The sequence below is a fragment of the Onychostoma macrolepis genome, chromosome 23 (genome assembly GCF_012432095.1).
Source record: "Onychostoma macrolepis isolate SWU-2019 chromosome 23, ASM1243209v1, whole genome shotgun sequence".
Taxonomy (NCBI): Eukaryota; Metazoa; Chordata; class Actinopteri; order Cypriniformes; family Cyprinidae; genus Onychostoma; species Onychostoma macrolepis.
Genome location: NC_081177.1, coordinates 18362258 through 18379449, shown reverse-complemented (window position 1 = coordinate 18379449; position 17192 = coordinate 18362258). Strand labels below are relative to the sequence as shown.

The following is a 17192-nucleotide window of genomic DNA, read 5'->3' as shown; positions in this document are numbered from 1 at the left end:
GAATATCAACTTACCTAATAATTCTGCACACACTGTAGATAGATAGATAATACAGTTTCAACAGTTACATTTTGAGACAATATAAGAGTTACATTTTGAGACAGATATTGTCAGAGATATGGGAGTGCTACTACTCTTACTATTGCTTTAGAATAAATGTTAAATTATATATATACATATAACCCTTGATAAATATGATCAAAGAAGGCTGTAAAAATTAATCTGTATTGTTAATCCTTTTGATTTTTTATTAAAAAAATTCACAAAAGTCTAACCATTCATTTGATAAAAAGAATTTAAAATGGGGGGAAATATCATTATGAAATAAATGTTTTTCTCAAATACATGTTGGACACAATTATGAGTACCCCTAGAAATTATATTACGTAAAATATCTCTGAAGTATATTCCCATTCATATTCACAATTTTGAGCACTCCAGGATGATTATGAACATGAAATTATCCAGCCATGGCTTCTTGTTTCACAGAAATATAAATAGTAGGGAAAACAAAACCCAAATTCCCTTAATCATCCATCACAATGAGAAAAACCAAAGAATATATTTCTGATGTGCAGCAAAAGATAATTGAGCTTCACAAATTAGTGAAGTGGCTTTAAGAAAAGGGTTTCCCATTTCCACCATCAGGGCAATAATTAAGAATTTCCAATAAATATAAAATGCTACGAAACTGCCTGGAAGAGGACATGTGTCTATATCGTCCTAATGCACGGTGAGGAGGAGAGTTTGAGTGGCTAAAGACTCTCCAAGGACCACAGCTGGAGAATTGCAGAAAATAGTTGAGTCTCAGGGTCAGAAAACCTTAAAAAAATTGTCAAACAGCACCTACATCACCACATGTTGTTTGGGAGGGTTTCAAGAAAAATTCTCCTCGCTCATCCAAAAACAAACTCCAGCATATTCAGTTATCAGACACGACTGGAACTTCAAATGGGACTGGCTTCTATGGTCAGATGAAACTAAAAATGAGCTTTTAGCAGCAAACACTCAAGATGGGTTTGGTGAACACAGGGTAAAAGTACCCCATGTGTACAATGAAATATACTGCTGTATTTTTGATGTTGTGGGCCTATATTTCTGCTGGAGGTCCTGGACATCTTGTTTAGACACATGGCATCACTGATTCTATCAAATACCAACAGATAAAAAATCAATAAGTGACTGACTCTGTTAGAAATCTTATAATGGGCCATGTTTGGATCTTCCAACCATACAATAATCCAAACACAAACCTCAAAAACAACACAAAAATTTGTCACTGAGCACAAAACCAAGCTTCTGCTATGGCTGTCCAGTCCTCTGACCTGAACCCTGTAGAAAATGAGTGGAGTGAACTGAAGAGAAGAAGCACCAACATGAAGCTGGGAATCTAAAGGGTCTGGAGTGATTCTGGATGAAGGAATGGTCTCTGATCTCTTGTCAGGTGTCTCTAACCTCATCAGGCATTATAGGAGAAAATTTGGAGCTGTTAAACTGGAAAATGGAGGTTTCAAAAAGTATTGAATAAAAGGGTGTCGTTAATTGTTTATTTCATAATGATATTTCCCTTGTAGAAGAATTAATGATATTTCCCCCCATTTTAAATTCTTATTATCCAATGAAAGATTAGATTTTTGTGATTTTTTAAAATAAAAGATCAAAAGGATTAACACTGCAGATTAATTTTCACAGACTTCTTTGATCATATTTACCAAGGGTGCCGATATTTTTGGCCATGACTGTATATATATATTATCAGTACATTTTCCTTACATTTCTATTGTGATGGATTAACCAGAATATCAGACAAAATATGTTAACTAAACATATCAGCAGACTTAATCATGCGTACTTGATGAGGTAACAAATACTGAATTTATTATGATGGAATAACCCCTTCTATTTCACATACTATTTTTATAAATAGTAAGCAGTACACCATGTATACTGCCCAGTAAGCTAGTATCCTGAACATTGCCAAAACCTTTGGACTTTCCCTGGTTTTCCAGCTGGCAGAGATTCAAGAATAAAACTAAAAAAATATCTGGCAGGGAACTAGTAACACTACTAATGACTCGAATGGGTAGAGTGGGGGCTTCAGCACTCTGTACAGGAACCTAACCTTAAAAATACACAGCATTTCACATCTGCGATTGTTATCTTCTTCAGAGTGACTCAGTCCGTCCATCACAACATCTTAAGTGTCTGTAAATGGTAACTACACAGTTTGTTCATGAGCCAGGGAGTGAAAAAAATTTTGATTCTTCAGGGACTGCCATGCTGACCTTTATACCACCTTGATCTGAGGGTAGTAAAGGCCTAAACTGAACTATGGCATTCACTATGTGAAGAGACTGAGTCATTCTCAACTCTCTGCCAAACTACAGTTATTAATAAACTGCCTGTTGTTGGTGTGTGGACAGCAATAATATCCTGATCAAAAAGGGGAGGGAAATACCTGATGAATCTGGGTTATATGCCATTAAGTGTCAGTGCTCATTACACATTTGTAATTGAGCAAGAGGAAAACGGCTACTTGATGCACCTGTTGAACAAAATGGGGCGGTGACTTGTTTAAACAATGAATGTATAAAATTCCACCCCCCCCCCCCATTATATTTTGGCCTTTTTTTAGCATGGAAACAAGAGAGCAGCTGCCCTTCAGTATCCCTCCCTCTCTGACCAGCTCCTGTTTGTCACAGTGAGTTATCTTTATCTTCATCTTTAACTCTCAAACTTAGGAACATATTCAGGCTGTCATCTCTCTGACTCACATACTAAATCAACAGCACCCTTCACATGCTCACAGCTAGCAGACTCATTTCATCGCACAGCTAAGTCATGGCGGACAGAAAGGACAGCAAGATCCCCGGTAAAGGCGGCCTGATAAAGAAGAAAGAAAAGAAAGTGGAGAAAGTAGAGAGTAAACCTGAAAAGGAGAAAGAAAAGAACAAAGATAAAGGTGAAAAGGAGAAAGAAAAGAACAAAGATAAAGGTGAAAAGGAGAAAGAAAAGAACAAAGATAAAGGTGAAAAGGTGACAAAGAAGCCAGAGAAGACCCCAGAAAATCAGCAAAAAAATGAGGAGACGCCTCAAGGAAATGGGGAGGTAGCAGAAGGAGCCAAAGGCCCGGTCAAAGATGAGGAGTTTGAGCTGGAGCCTATGGAGCTGCCTCCATTTGAGATCATTATAGGGTATGTCAGACATCTTTCACTATCTTTCATCACAAACTGGATCCACAGTAATATTTCTATCACTCAGCTAGAACAGTGGCACACTCTCAGGAAAAAATAAATAAAAATTCTATAGGGATCCAACAGCTTGTCTCTGGCTCAACAGCCTTAAAGGGACAACTTTGTGTCTTATTTACCCCTCAAACCGTTCATAATTGTAACTTAAGGGTACATATTACCACTCAAACAAATTAATAGGCACCTTTTAGGGGTAGAGGCACAAATTTGTACCTTTAAGGGTACTGACAAGCTGCTGTATCCCTAAAGGTACAACTTTTGCTAATTTGTTTCTGACAGCGTCTCTTGAAAATTCATAACAGCATGGCATATTGCATGACACCACAACCTAATTTAAGATGACTTTGCCACTTGTTTGACTTTGCCACTTAAAAGTCATTTTAATAAATTAAAACTTATAGATATAAGTGTTTGGGCTGGTCAGACCAACTCTGACAGTGTTACATCAGAAAATCCAACATGTTGGGTAGGAACATTATAAATTTGAACAATCTAGGTCATTGCTTTGAACCCCAGTGCTTTTAGAAAGTTGTGACTTTTCTGTAGGCTACTCAGTATAATCTTTATGTCTTTATGAGCTTTCCTGTCCCTGCCATGTGTAGTCTCCCCAAACCATGATGTTGCAGGCACTTCATGACCAAATGTATGTGGGCACCGCCTTCTAACATTGACCAGTTGACTATTTCAACTACACCCACAGTAACAGTTGCATAAAATCTGAACCAAAAAGCTCAATGACTTTCAACAGGGTACATCGCTAAGTGAGGTTCATAAGGTTTGATTGACTTGCATAAACCCAGACCTGAAGCAATATTGGGATGAATTGGCATCATGTTTAAATGGGAGCAAATCTCTAACCCTAACCCTTACCCAACCATGATTCAAATTCTAGTGGACAACACTAGATTAATATCTGGTTTTGAAATTGTTCAGCCAGCGTATATGGGTGTGGTGTATGGGTGTGGTGTTCAGGTGGCCATTTACTTTAAGCCATGTAGTGTACATGAGGTTTTAATCTTACCACTCAATGGGTTCTTCTTTCAAACAAAATAATACTCTAGAGAAACTCACCTGAGATTTATCAAAATTTATTTCAACAAAGTGATCAATACAAGAGCATTAAGTCCTTTTGAGTCACTGAAGGCCTATTAGTTCCTACTGAAACAGAAGCACTTTTTGTCCAATGTCAATGTATTTATTTGTTTTGAAGCTGGAATACACCACACAAATTTGACTAGTATTTTAAAATCTGTTCTAATTTTCAGTAATGAAGTCATGTAGTTTTTACTTTAATCTAAGCCACATTTTCTCACAATAGATTGTGATCAAAGTCTTATTTCCAATTTCCAAATGTCCTCCTTCTTCCCACAGAGACAGAATGAACCCGACCTTCTTTAAGTTCCAATTTAAAAATGTGGAATATTCCTCTGGGCGCAACAAGACCTTCCTGTGCTACCAGGTGGATATTCAAGGAGGCGCTGCAGACACAGAAGGCCTTCGCGGTTACCTGGAAGATGAGCATTCGGGTTCACACGCTGAAGAGGCCTTCTTTCATCAGGTGTTGGCCTATTATGACAAGTCACTCCACTACACAGTGACCTGGTACATGTCCTCGAGCCCTTGCGCAGCCTGCTCTGCTAAGCTCGTAGAGATCTTGCGATCACGCAAGACAATGCGTCTTAATATCCACTGCTCCCGTCTCTTCCAGTGGGAGGAAGCAGAGATACAGGCCGGACTTCAGGCGCTAGTTAGTGCAGGGTGTAAAATACGCATGATGAGGCCTGTGGATTTTGCGTATGTTTGGTCTACGTTTGTTGAGAACGAGGAAGATAACTTTACACCATGGGAGGACTGTCAAGATAGCTATGATTATTATGATGAGAAGTTGTGTGATATTTTAAAGTAGGGTAAGGAGCCGCTGCTGGCCTCTGATTAAGACTGTTAAAAACTCCCTGGGCACCGCCTTTAAGCAAATTTAGTACTTAAAAGCTAATTATTACAATGTCCCTGTAATTACAATGCCATTGTTTTCTCTGTCAACACTATTCATCCTGTCAAATCACTTTGTTGACTTTACTGATTTTAAACTTACATAATGAATTCAAACCACAAAAAAAATATATAGTTAATACTTCCATTTTACTATAATTTTAAGAAATATTTTAGAAGCTAAACATCTGGGTGCAAAATTCAAGCATAAAATTCCAGTTAACTCTAAGCAAATTCTTTTGCTAACTAAAATATAGTTTGCTCTGCTCTAAGCTTTGTTTAAATATTCTAATTTAGTTTTTTAATGATTTTATTTTTAATTATTTTGAAATTATATGATGAATTTTGGCATAGCGAATAGTGTCCCTGTATGTGAAACAATAAACATGAGTCAATTTCCTACCAAAAGCACAATTTAAAGACAGCTGTATGACGGTGTGATGCTGTTCAATGCTATTTATATGTACTTATGCAGTGGATCACAACTGTGTTCCTGGAGTCCCCCCAAAACTGCACATTTTTGCTGTGTCTCATTTCGAAGGCTGCACCCTCCAGAGGTCACATTTGTCGGCCTTATCTGTCGACCAATACATTCTAAAGACAGAAATGACTGTAATTAGGCCTCACGAGGACTAACAGTGAATTTTATAATGGTTGGTTTTCTGAAATGAGAGAGGTTCTGTGACGTATGAGGCTGACTAATACAACCTTTGGAGGATGCTGCTTTTGAAATGAGACGGATTTTAAAAGTCTCCAGGAACACAGTTGAGAACCAATGTACTGAACAATCAATGGAAAAATAAGGATATCAGAATAATGGTGGAATCATTATTTATGGGACATTTATAGTGCTTTAATATTTGAGCTACACTTAATTTAGTGATAATTACTGGAATAATATGAACTAAAAAGCATAATTGATCAAACAATCCAATGACCTAGTGAAAAGTGGTGAAAAGAACATCCATACAATTTAGAGATGCAACGGGAGGATGGAAGAACAATGGAATCTAACCGTTACATATTCTTAGTGCATATAACTGGAACAGTCTTAAAAGCTTATGTTTCCCAGAACAAGACTAATAAACACCCTACACACCATACAGTACATTGTGAAATTCCATTGGAATAAAAAGCCATCCTCCAACCATTCTTCAAGAACGGCTAAGAAATAATGTGAGTTTCAGACCTGCTGTGGTCTAGATTGTGTACACAGTGATGGAGATTTTTGTGTCCTGGAAGACTTCTGTGATCATGGAAGACACATTTTCCCATTTCAGTTTATCCAGACCACAGCCAATCCTAGCAAGAGAAAATTACATCAGTTTTTGCAGTCAATTTAGCAGAATGATAAAATCAATTCAAAAATAAAGTTACCCTAATTCTTTCCGAGTATTTAAAAATGCAATTATCAAGCTATATTTGAGTTTTGACAACTGCAAAATTATTCTTATTGTCATTTTCAAGTCATTTAGCTAGAATCATATTCAAAATAAGCAAATCTAAAATCAGCATCTGCATTTAAATGAAAAACAACACTATTGTTATTAAACATGTCAGTTTACCGAGGCATGGATATACTGTTAACGCCATAAGCCAAGCAGTGTTCCCTCATAGACACGAGGCTCTTTCTGAGATTGTCATAGGTGGGTTTTTGGTTGTACTTTTTCTTTGTGACCTGGTTCAGCAAAAAAGTGGAAAAGGTAAGTTTTGTAAGTAACAAGAAAGCTGTAAGCCAGGACAACTCTACTTTTATCTTAATTTATTTAGTAAAACACAACAAATGTGAACTAAACACTACAGGCCATCTTACCAGGTAGTACACGAAACGGTCAGATATTCTAAGGACAGCACACTGCCCAGGTTGCTGCTCTGCACAAAACAGAAGACAACAAAGAAAATTGAGAATCAAATGGGTGTAATTTGAGTGTCACTTCTCTGTTATGATAATTCTCACTCACTCTGAGCCAGAAGCTCATCTATTCCACCAAACTTCTTCTTGAAGAGCACAGCGATCCCTGCTCCCATGCGACAGTCTTCACTGATGCAGTGCGCCAGGGCATCGGTGGCCGGACAGGTGAACAAATCTCCTCTCTTGTGCAGCAGCCGCCATCCTGATCTGCACACGAGCTGCAATAAATGAGCAAGAACACAAACCCAATCAAAACAAGTCAATGCCCACAACCAACACTCTACTTACATTTTTTTTTTTTTTATTATTGTTATTATTTAATAAGTCTGAATACCCTTTTGAAATTATCTTGCTGGGGAAGTCTTTGGTCAATCTTTACACAGACTTGAAAAGTTAAAAAAACCAAGTAAAAAAAAAGTATGAAATGAAGACATGCTTACTTTTGCCATACCTTCATCCGTACGATTTTGTCCTTCAGATTCCTTTGACATTTGAGCAGGGACTTGACTGGAATTATTTTCTGTACAGACACATTTTATCTTGACTACAAAAAGCTATTGAACATTTCCAGTGTTACAAATATACAGGTCGTTTAACACACACGATGGGGCATGTTGTCACACCATATGAGGTAAAGTCACAATTTTAAATTTATTCCGACTTGAAAGAATACTCGAATATTGAAATATATAAATAGCCTAATATGCTAAATTTAACACTTATCTTCCACAAATTATCTGTAAATGTATTACAGGATAACAGTCAAACGCAAATTCATGAAACAGCAAAAAAAAAAAAAAAAAAAAACGCCGTTTTGGTCAACAGACAATGCAATTAATTATTGTTTAATATTACAATATATAAACGACACAAAATTTACGAAGAAATACTGTCCTGAAACCTGTTAAAATCTACCTTCATGATTCAGCTGTGCTCTTTATTTAAAATCTTATATATTTACTGAAGTATGGCGACAACGTTCCAGTGTGACAACTAGCTCCATTCCCCCTGTATAATCTGTAATGATCATGTTTATAATCATCAGTAAGTAAATTACTAATTAATTAAGTTTAATGGAGCAAACTAAGGTGTGTTTACATGATTAAGTTCTTAACCAACAGCCACTGGTTAGATACGTCGAGTTTTGGTTAGAGCTGCTGGACTGATAACTTACCACAACAATGAAGGTAATGTGTGTTTTACTTCCCTTTAAACGTTGATATAGTTCTAGTCACTCAATGTAAATAAAGAGGTTTCTCTTTTGCTTTGAGTGCAGGTTTAAATTCATGCTGAGTGCCATCTAGCGTCAGGGAGCAAACTTTAAATCCACTGAGAGACATTGAAGGCGGATAAAGGCTGATAAAAGTGAATGAAAGGTTACATTTAAATGAAAAACAAGCTTCTATAACGTATGCATTTGTTTGTTTATTAATTTAAACAGTCTCATACATCAACATTTAATGGTTATTCTACAATTGCTATTTGGAAAAAAAATATGATGATCATAATAATACAGTTTTTAAATATGGAGTTTTTAACATAGCATGAACATTTAAATTAGTTCAATATTAATATTTAAAATAGTTGATTAAAATTTTTATAATAAAATATTATGTTTTTGTAGCACCATTGATTTTAAAAAAAGTGACAATTTTCTGACATCCTGAGACTAAAAATTATTAGCAAGTGATATAACATCAGTGATGTTATGATGTTAATTTAATAATAAGACGGCTTGAATAAAATAGTCTGAAACAATATCAGTAATATTCTGGTATATCGGTAATGGAGATTTTTGGGGGGTTTCGGGAACCCTGCTCAGTTATATTCATGATAAACAAAGTAAACGTAATCGTAACATAATAAACTTATTCTTATTACCATTCATTACATTTAAAACAACTGCCAAAACAAAACCACAATTACCATTTTTTCCAAACACAAGCATGACCTTGTAATAAATGAAAAAAATACAAATTCATTAATAGTACATTAAATTTATAATTGATGAGTTTTTATTTTTGAGACATTTACAAATGCAAATACTTTTACAATTGTGACCTTCCGGAGACTTCATTCTTTACAATATTCATGTATTTACAAACACCAGATATGCCAATTTGAAGTTAATTGGTTGTTTATAAATTTGAGTAATTTGCCACATACAGTAAACTCAGATGCACCTCATCTGAAGAATAATAATAATAAAAGTCAGAAATCCAGTCAGTCGTGAAAGTGAGCCTTTCACAAATCCTAACAACAAGAATGAAAGAAACAATAAAGAAAACATGAATATTTACATGTAGATGGAATAAATCACCACTACATTAAAAAAAAAGTGCTGATGGCTTAAATTCACTTGAATGAACCACGACTAAGACTGAACTTGAGAAACTATGCATGCTGTGTATATGTTAGTTAAGGGGTAGGCTTATGTTAAGGGTTGTTTTGATGAAAATGGAGCTCAGAAGTTGGCGCTGCGGCGTCTCTGTTCATTGATCCAGTCCCCGGGGTTCACGTCCATTTGCAGCATCTTCATGACCCACTTGTCACGTCGTGCCCCATCAATGAACTCATCCAGAGACAACTCCCCTGAGGGCACAGCAAAGAAACTCAGCATCAGCTGCTTTTTCAAGAAAGCCTTTGAGCAGAAAGCAAGAATCTTTCCACAGTTTGATTAATTATTAACATCAGTGAACTTAAATAAACGCAGGCTATATATTATAATAAAGGAAAATATTAAAGTTTGGTTTAACCATTTCATAATTGTAGAAAATAATGAATCATAATAAGTTTTACCATCTCCATTCTCATCCACTAGCTCAAATATTCGGTCCACCACCTGATCTGGGGTCAGTAGGTTACACTCTTCATCAAGTTCACCATGGCAGGCTTTCTTTAGTCGGTAGATTGACTGTAAAAGTAAAGTAAAGGTGCTCATTTTGTGATCCTAAATGCATGAATGTCTTCCTTATAGTCCCAGACAGCAACATAGTTCTGGCCCAGATCCAGCCCACATCTGGCCGGTGTGAAATCCATGCGGACACTGCTTGCTGTCTGGGGTGGTATTACAATGTATAATAGCATCTCTGCACACAAATGTCCTGCTGTCACAGAGGTCATATGGATTAATCCCCTGTAAACATCTCACTAGTAAGTTTCAATGTCAAGGTGAAAGTTATGAAACAGGCTTTGAAATTGTAATCTCAGCACCAGAGAACACAGAATGATGTTTTTCATCCTTTTTTCCTTTAGTAATCTAGTAAACCACTGAAGTATTATAATGCCAGTCGATATATAAGTCCGTGTGACTGTGTTGACAATCGGGAAGGACATGAGAAATGATTACCTCCACAATCTCCTTGAGCTCTGTTTTGTCGATGCAGCCGCTCCCATCTTTGTCATACATTTTAAAAGTCCATTTCAGTTTGTGCTCCAACTTTCCTCGCAGCACTAGATTCAAGGCCGCAACGTATTCCAGAAAATCAATAGTGTTGTCCTATGAAAAAAAATTAAATAGATGGAAAGGAAGGTAAAGAGAAAAGAGGATTAAACTGTCAAAAATACTGATCATTTTCAGGTTCATTTAAAAAAAAAAAAAATGCCGTCTCTTTCCCAGTGTATATTCAACCCGATCTCATGAAAGTGCGTATAAATAGTACGCCAAATAAAAACGAAAACTCGTGGTATTGATACGCAAAAATGGACTTTGGCGTGTCTATGCTACGCGATGGGTAGGATTGGGGTTGAGGTGTAGATGCGTATCATATGTACGCGTAAACTGCGTCTCATATGCACGCCAATAAATTTCGTATTATATGCACGCAAAAAACGCGCTTAGCATATAAACGCCAAAGTCCATTTTTGCGTATCAATACCACGAGTTTTTTTTTTTTTTTTTTGGCGTAATATTTATACGTATTTTCATGAGATATTACATTATATTGGTGTTAAGTATTTTATACACTCACTCCTCACGCAGTGTTTATTCCAACTTTTTGTAACTTGACTGAAATTGAATAACTTACCCCATTTTTATCAAATGCACGAAACATGTTTTCTATATAATCGGCGGCTTCTGGGTTTTCAGTTACACCAAAGAAGCTCTTGAACTCGTGCATGAAGAGGGTTCCGCTCGGACATTCAACCACAAACTTTTTATACCACTCCTGCAGTTCAGCAGCATCAATCTCTTTATCGTCCGAATCCTCACTGAGTCGCTGACCCATCGCGAATGATGACAATAAAGAACACAAGCTCTGCTTCTCAACAAAAAATGTCCATTATTACATCTGGCAGCTTCACTGTCCTGGGATTCTCCCTGATCCAGACATCCTAATAAACCTTTAAGCTCCACAAACTGATGATACCACACCAAAAATGTCTGATTTACGAGACAAACGTGTATCCCCTTTAAAAATAGTCGAAAAAAACGGAAGTTAAAAATTTAAGTTGGTACCAAAGTGTAAAACTAGCCTCAACCTTTCAGCAAAGGTGCTCTACTGGCTTGGGATTCAGTACAAGGACTATTTTGGATCACATGACTGCAAGGGATTATTCATATCAATCCATGTCTGAATCAATTAGCTTGAAACAAGATCAAGAGCTTTAATAATTCATCATTTAGTACACAGAATGTTCCATTCCTCAGTTCAGATTCAAGGGCTCCCTTAGGGTCTCATGTCAGAGCATTAACCATGACCTGATTATTTTTACCTGTTCAGTTTAAAATAATCTTTTGAAGGCCACAAATTCCACAAAAAATCTCAAAAATGGATCAGTGAAAATACATTTGGACATAGTGTTTACTTCTTCTATACACTATAACATAGCATTTTACCTTTGAGAAACCGAAAAAAAGATCATCATGGACACCTTCCCCCAGGCGTGTAAACTTTGTTTTTCAAAGTTTACAAAGATTATTATACACTTTTACATTTTACAAGAACATACTATATTTCAGTCTTTTTACTTCAAAATTTGACATTTAATTCAATGTGTTACTTGCCATTTCTTTGTAATTATTTGTGAAACTTACTAACATTGAATTTTGCTGTATAAATATATATATTTTTAAAATATAAAAATATTCTATATATTTAAAAATGTATTTCTGTAGGACAATATTGATATACTATCTAGCATTTTTGTATTGGGAGTCCCTTGTTTGGCTGAATGTGAAGGGGGTCCCTGGATCTGAAATGTTGAACGCCCTGACCGTATCCTGCTCTTGATCACTCAATCCTGTGAATCATTCAGACAATCTGAGTCATAATCCCCTCTGCCCTCTGCTCTTACTATGAATAGTTTTTCAAAAATAGGATCTAGAGAAGTCTGGCCTAGTTCATGAGGGTGGTGCATTTTGTCTGGACACGTACAACTTTGGACAACATAAAAACTAAAATCTAATGGTTACAATCTTTAAAATAAAGGTTATTGGTTTCAGTGGTTCCACAAAAAACTTGTTTGTTCCATGGAACATCCTTTATACTAAGAAAAAAAAAGGTATTTTAAGAACTGTTTATCACTTAAAGGTTCTTCGGGGAAACCAAAATCGTTCATTGCTGAGAAAACGTTCTTTTGGAAACTTTATTTTTAAGGGTTGTGGAAGTCCATTGGCTTTTTTTTTTTCAGGTATCGGCGACCCAGACCAAATGGATCACAAATCTATTTTAACGTGCTATGTTGCCTTTATAACTGTACTGTCTCCAAGATGACAGAAAGAATCTACACTGTAAAAAGTGATAAGTTGACTTAACTTTAAAAAATTGAGGAAACCCGTTGCCTTAAAATTATTAAGTAAATAATCATTAAAAAAAAAATAATTTAAGTGAATTGTCAAGTTCACTTAACTTTTCTTTTACTATTATTTTTTACTTAATAATTTTAAGACAACGGGTTTCCTCAATTTTTTTAAGTTAAGTCAACTTATCACTTTTTACAGTGACTGTATAATTTGATGCCGTTATTAGTAGCCTACTTAAGGCCACAGTGTTGATAGTTCTGCACTGAGATATAGGCTGTGTAACCTCAAAGAAAAGGGATTATGTGATATAAATACAAAGCAGCAGACTGATGTTATGATTTCACTATAATAATCTCTTTATATATGCAGTGGAATAGTGTCTGTCATACAGTGTTGACAATGCTTTGACGCAGTGTTGGGAAGTAACATGTAACAGAATTATGTAATTTAATTACAAAATAAATGTCATTGTAATCAATTACAGTTACTGAGAAAAAAATATGTAATTAAATTACAGTTACTTATTAAAATGTTAAGAATTACAAAGGGGGTTACATCTGAATTTTATTTACATACAGATTCAATTGATTTCTTTCATAAATCGCACTGACTGCTCTAAAATATGAGACACCATTGTTTCAGGACTTTAGGGCACAGAATAGGACACATGCTTACTCAATAACTGTTTTATTTCCCATTTGGATTAATGTATTTGCTTTATTTTTTAAGATTAACTTTTTTTTTTCTAAACCATTGTTAGATGCCAGTGTTTTGATTTCAAAAACATTATTATAGCTATTAAACTATTTCTTGTTATGGTTTTAAATCTTTATTTAACCTCAGAATGATCTCAAAGTAAGTCTGATTTTGTGGTGGCTGTGCTTTAAAATGTAATTATTATAATCTTAATTCAAGTGATGAAGGATTTCGAAAAAGTCTGACAGTGTTGAGTCAGTTAGTGTTGACTACTGTAAGGTTAACCCATGGTTTACATGTTTTAAAAATGATTAACAGTTAAAAACATTAGAAAACATTAGAAATTTAGAAAAGTAATCAAATGTAATCAGTTACATTACTTTAATAAAGTAATTGAAAGGTTACACTACTTATTACTTTTTAAATAGGGTAACTTGTCCAACACTGTGCAGTGCATGCTGAAATGTTACTGGTCAATGATCCTCAGTTGTGTTCAAGTGCAAACACATAGTACAGCAGGCCACATATAGGGGCTGATTTGTCGGTCCATGAACTTTAAGGACCTTTTCTAAAGTGCTGACTATAATTTATAAGGATAAGCTCCTTTGGCCTACAGGTATCCAGGCCACTCATTGCACAATTAATTCATAATCTTATTGGATTAATAGTGAATGCAATAACAAATATAGAGAACTTGTACACAATGTCGCATACATTTGGAATGCATAAATAATGTTTTGAATGAATTTTTACTTCATTTTACTCATTTACTTCTATTTTGCTTTTGTACCATGCATTAGATGACAAAACCTTTCTAGTTGCCATTAAAATCAATTACATCTGAAACGACTTAGTTTTATAGTCATAATTACGGCAAACAAGGCAGTAATCAGTACTGACTGATGGAGAAATGAGTATGTTCACATTCAATTGGTGTAATTACAATTACAAGTCATAAGTGGATTTTATTAACTTTGGTTTTAATGAACTGCTAAGCAGTGCTGATTTTTATTTGTGATCAGGATGATTAATACATAAAAATCATTCATCACTGCTCTAATCTGATATGACCCTAAATCAGTTACAATGATACAAGTATAGCCTGTGAATCATTAACACAGACAAGGAGAGAAAGCCAAATTGAATTCAAATTTAGTAGAAAGCAAAGTTCTTTTTTATAGAGAAAAAATACTAACAGATGCCCCTGGGTGTCAGTGTTACAAAGGCTACAGTTTCATGCTGTGATTGGCTGCTTGATCACGTTCTTTTGAGCCTGTATGAATGAATTCTTAGTGCCGATTGATTTACACACAAAATATAGTTTTTATAATTGCTCGGATTAAAGAATGTTAAGTCAAAATTGTCTTGTGTTGTGAGGATTTAACATTTATTTAAAGCGATTACTAACGTGAAAGTACCCCAGAATGATAGACCTCAGCATTAGTCAGCGCACTGACCGCGGGTGTCAACATTATGCAATCAAAAAAGACTCAGAGAGGAGAGTTATTCATTGGCTCTGGATTGAGATTAATGTCTGATCCAGTTGCCAGGGCAGTGAAATAATATTTCCTCTGTCTCTCATCCCACCTCCACAAGCCAAGCCCCTCACCCAAAACACACAGCAGGGAACTGAGAGCAATGTTTCTGACGGTATGCTACATCTCGCTCCTTTAATCAGAATGAGTAATAATCATCCACAGCACACACACACACACTGCGGGGAAATTAAAAAGCAGAAATTAGGATAAGTACAGAGTGCTACTGTTTAATTAGAGTATCAGCAGTTACCTGAGCAGGGATTCAAAGGCTTATTAAGCACTTTACTGTTTACGCTTAATTATTTTTTGATGCAAATGAATGAATTATTTGAACACGTCCTTCATCTAATAATATGTGTAGCCTGTTTGATATAAAATGGATTAATTATTTTACTAATATTAGTACAGGATGTGCAGGAAAGTACAAAACAAACTGTCATTAGACAACTGCCAGACCGCAAAGTCGTAAATCAACCCCCAACAGCCGAGGCAAGATACAAGACATCTTTAATCCCCATTTTGCCAAGACGTGACATTTGAAGATGTTCTGGTTGTGTACTTCATCCAAAATAAATGAAGGTGACATTTTTGGGATTATTCGTTTATCTTTGTTCTGTAAACCAGCCAAGAAAGAAAAGAAGGGAAAAAAAAAAAACACAATTCAACTGGGCCAGCCTGGTTCACGCCTTTATTTTTAACCCTTGTGCTCCTCATTTGGGAGTTACACTCGTGGTCTTCACGGTCAAATGTGACCCGACACCTGAAATGTTTTTTTTTCTTCTTCAGTAAAATCAATCTAATATATTTTTGTTCAATAATATTTTTCTTTTGTATTTTGAGAGAATTTTATGGTACTAATTAATATTTGTGCAATAATTATGATCAATTTGTCCCACTAAAAAGAGTACAACTTTTTTTTTTTCTAATTTTTTATTTTATTTTATTTTTATTTCAATTTATGCACTATTTCAGATGAAAATAGACACTAGGCCTTTAAAATCCAATTTTTGAATGCAGATTAGCACCTCCTGGTGTGAGCAAAGAAAGAAAAAACATGTAATTTCATGGTGTAACCACTAGTTGCCTGTATAGGACTCTATAGAGAGGCTTGTGAATTCCCTAGTTGTTTTTAGACATAATTGTTTACTTTTATTAGGTTGCGGATTTAAATGTATATTTAGGCATTCTCAAAGACTACTTTTTGTCAAGGTTTATATTTTTTTGCATTATTATTATATAGGTTATTATATAGGTTTTTGCATTATTATTACTACAGTCAACCCTGAACACAGAAAGCATTTTTTTACACAAAACATTAAAACTCTATAAAAATGTAACAAAAATGAACAGGAATGCTTTATCAGAGCCTAATCCTTCTGGGTCTGATCTGATTGTGCTGTGCCATTTAGCAATTATGTAAACAACATGCACAACTACCTATTTGCCAACTGATGCATCTCGCAGTTTTTTAGCTTCTTACACATTAGCGATCCGATGGACGCAAAGTGCGTACGCTATTCTCTGTCATCAGTAACGCATGGATACGCTGTTTCCGTTCAAATCAAAGCATAAATAAACGTACAATACGTATCCATGCATTACTGATGACAGACAATAGCGTACGCACTTTGCGTCCATCGGATGCTCTCCAAAATGGCGCTACGCTGACACAGAGAGGAGACGAATTGTTGAATAAATGTCGTTATTTTTATTTTCTTTGCGTATAAAAAGTATTCTCGTCGCTTCATAAAATTCAGATTGAACCACTGATGGCAGCTGGACTATTTTGCCAATGTTTTTTTATACTTTTCTGTGCCTTGACAGTGTAATTTACATGGCAGTCAATGGGACAGTCACAAGCCTCCCGGGTTTCATCCAAAATATCTTTAATTGTGTTCCGAGGACGAACAAAGTTTTTGCGGGTTTGGAACGACATGGGGGTAAGTGATTAATGACAAAATTTTCATTTTGGGGTGGAGTATCCCTTTAAGACACCATGTTAACATAAACGAGATGCGCATTTGTTCATTTCGCTGCTCTGCAAGAATGCGTTCTTACGT

General features: G+C 35.5%; 3 protein-coding genes across 5 annotated transcripts; 1 reads left to right on the top strand and 2 right to left on the bottom strand.

The window, feature by feature from the left end:
* Positions 1-2646: 2646 nt before the first annotated feature.
* apobec2b (apolipoprotein B mRNA editing enzyme, catalytic polypeptide-like 2b) lies at positions 2647-5157 on the top strand. Its single transcript, XM_058762246.1, has 2 exons — positions 2647-3194; positions 4623-5157. Exons 1-2 carry the CDS (start codon positions 2842-2844, stop codon positions 5155-5157), a joined length of 888 nt encoding a protein of 295 aa, XP_058618229.1. The 5' UTR covers positions 2647-2841.
* A 1245-nt stretch (positions 5158-6402) lies between these two features.
* Positions 6403-8436, bottom strand: oard1 (O-acyl-ADP-ribose deacylase 1). Of its 3 annotated transcripts, none has more exons than XM_058762247.1 (6): positions 8327-8436; positions 7593-7672; positions 7202-7370; positions 7054-7112; positions 6806-6918; positions 6403-6542 (listed from the first exon to the last, which is right to left on the bottom strand). In XM_058762247.1, the coding sequence occupies exons 2-6, from the start codon at positions 7641-7643 to the stop codon at positions 6440-6442; spliced, it is 495 nt and encodes a 164-aa protein (XP_058618230.1). In that variant the 5' UTR covers positions 7644-7672; positions 8327-8436; the 3' UTR covers positions 6403-6439. The 3 variants fall into 3 exon arrangements, with proteins under 3 accessions (XP_058618230.1, XP_058618232.1, XP_058618231.1); XM_058762249.1 differs by having other exon boundaries at positions 7604-7672; XM_058762248.1 differs by lacking the exon at positions 8327-8436 and adding an exon at positions 8251-8326.
* A 648-nt stretch (positions 8437-9084) lies between these two features.
* Positions 9085-11659, bottom strand: guca1b (guanylate cyclase activator 1B). Its single transcript, XM_058763574.1, has 4 exons — positions 11181-11659; positions 10502-10651; positions 9952-10066; positions 9085-9744 (listed from the first exon to the last, which is right to left on the bottom strand). The coding sequence occupies exons 1-4, from the start codon at positions 11379-11381 to the stop codon at positions 9617-9619; spliced, it is 594 nt and encodes a 197-aa protein (XP_058619557.1). The 5' UTR covers positions 11382-11659; the 3' UTR covers positions 9085-9616.
* Positions 11660-17192: the final 5533 nt, after the last annotated feature.

Coding starts and splice junctions, on each gene's coding strand:
- oard1 (XM_058762247.1), bottom strand. CDS start 7,643: ATGTCAAAGGAATCTGAAGGACAAAATCGTACGGATGAAGGTATGGCA. Junction 7,371..7,592: donor CGGATGAAGGTATGGCAAAA/GTAAGCATGTCT, acceptor CATTTATTGCAG/CTCGTGTGCAGATCAGGATG. Junction 7,113..7,201: donor AGATGAGCTTCTGGCTCAGA/GTGAGTGAGAAT, acceptor TGTTTTGTGCAG/AGCAGCAACCTGGGCAGTGT.
- guca1b (XM_058763574.1), bottom strand. CDS start 11,381: ATGGGTCAGCGACTCAGTGAGGATTCGGACGATAAAGAGATTGATGCT. Junction 10,652..11,180: donor GTGCATTTGATAAAAATGGG/GTAAGTTATTCA, acceptor TTTTTTTCATAG/GACAACACTATTGATTTTCT. Junction 9,745..9,951: donor AGTGGATGAGAATGGAGATG/GTAAAACTTATT, acceptor CTGTGCCCTCAG/GGGAGTTGTCTCTGGATGAG.
- apobec2b (XM_058762246.1), top strand. CDS start 2,842: ATGGCGGACAGAAAGGACAGCAAGATCCCCGGTAAAGGCGGCCTGATA. Junction 3,195..4,622: donor CCATTTGAGATCATTATAGG/GTATGTCAGACA, acceptor TTCTTCCCACAG/AGACAGAATGAACCCGACCT.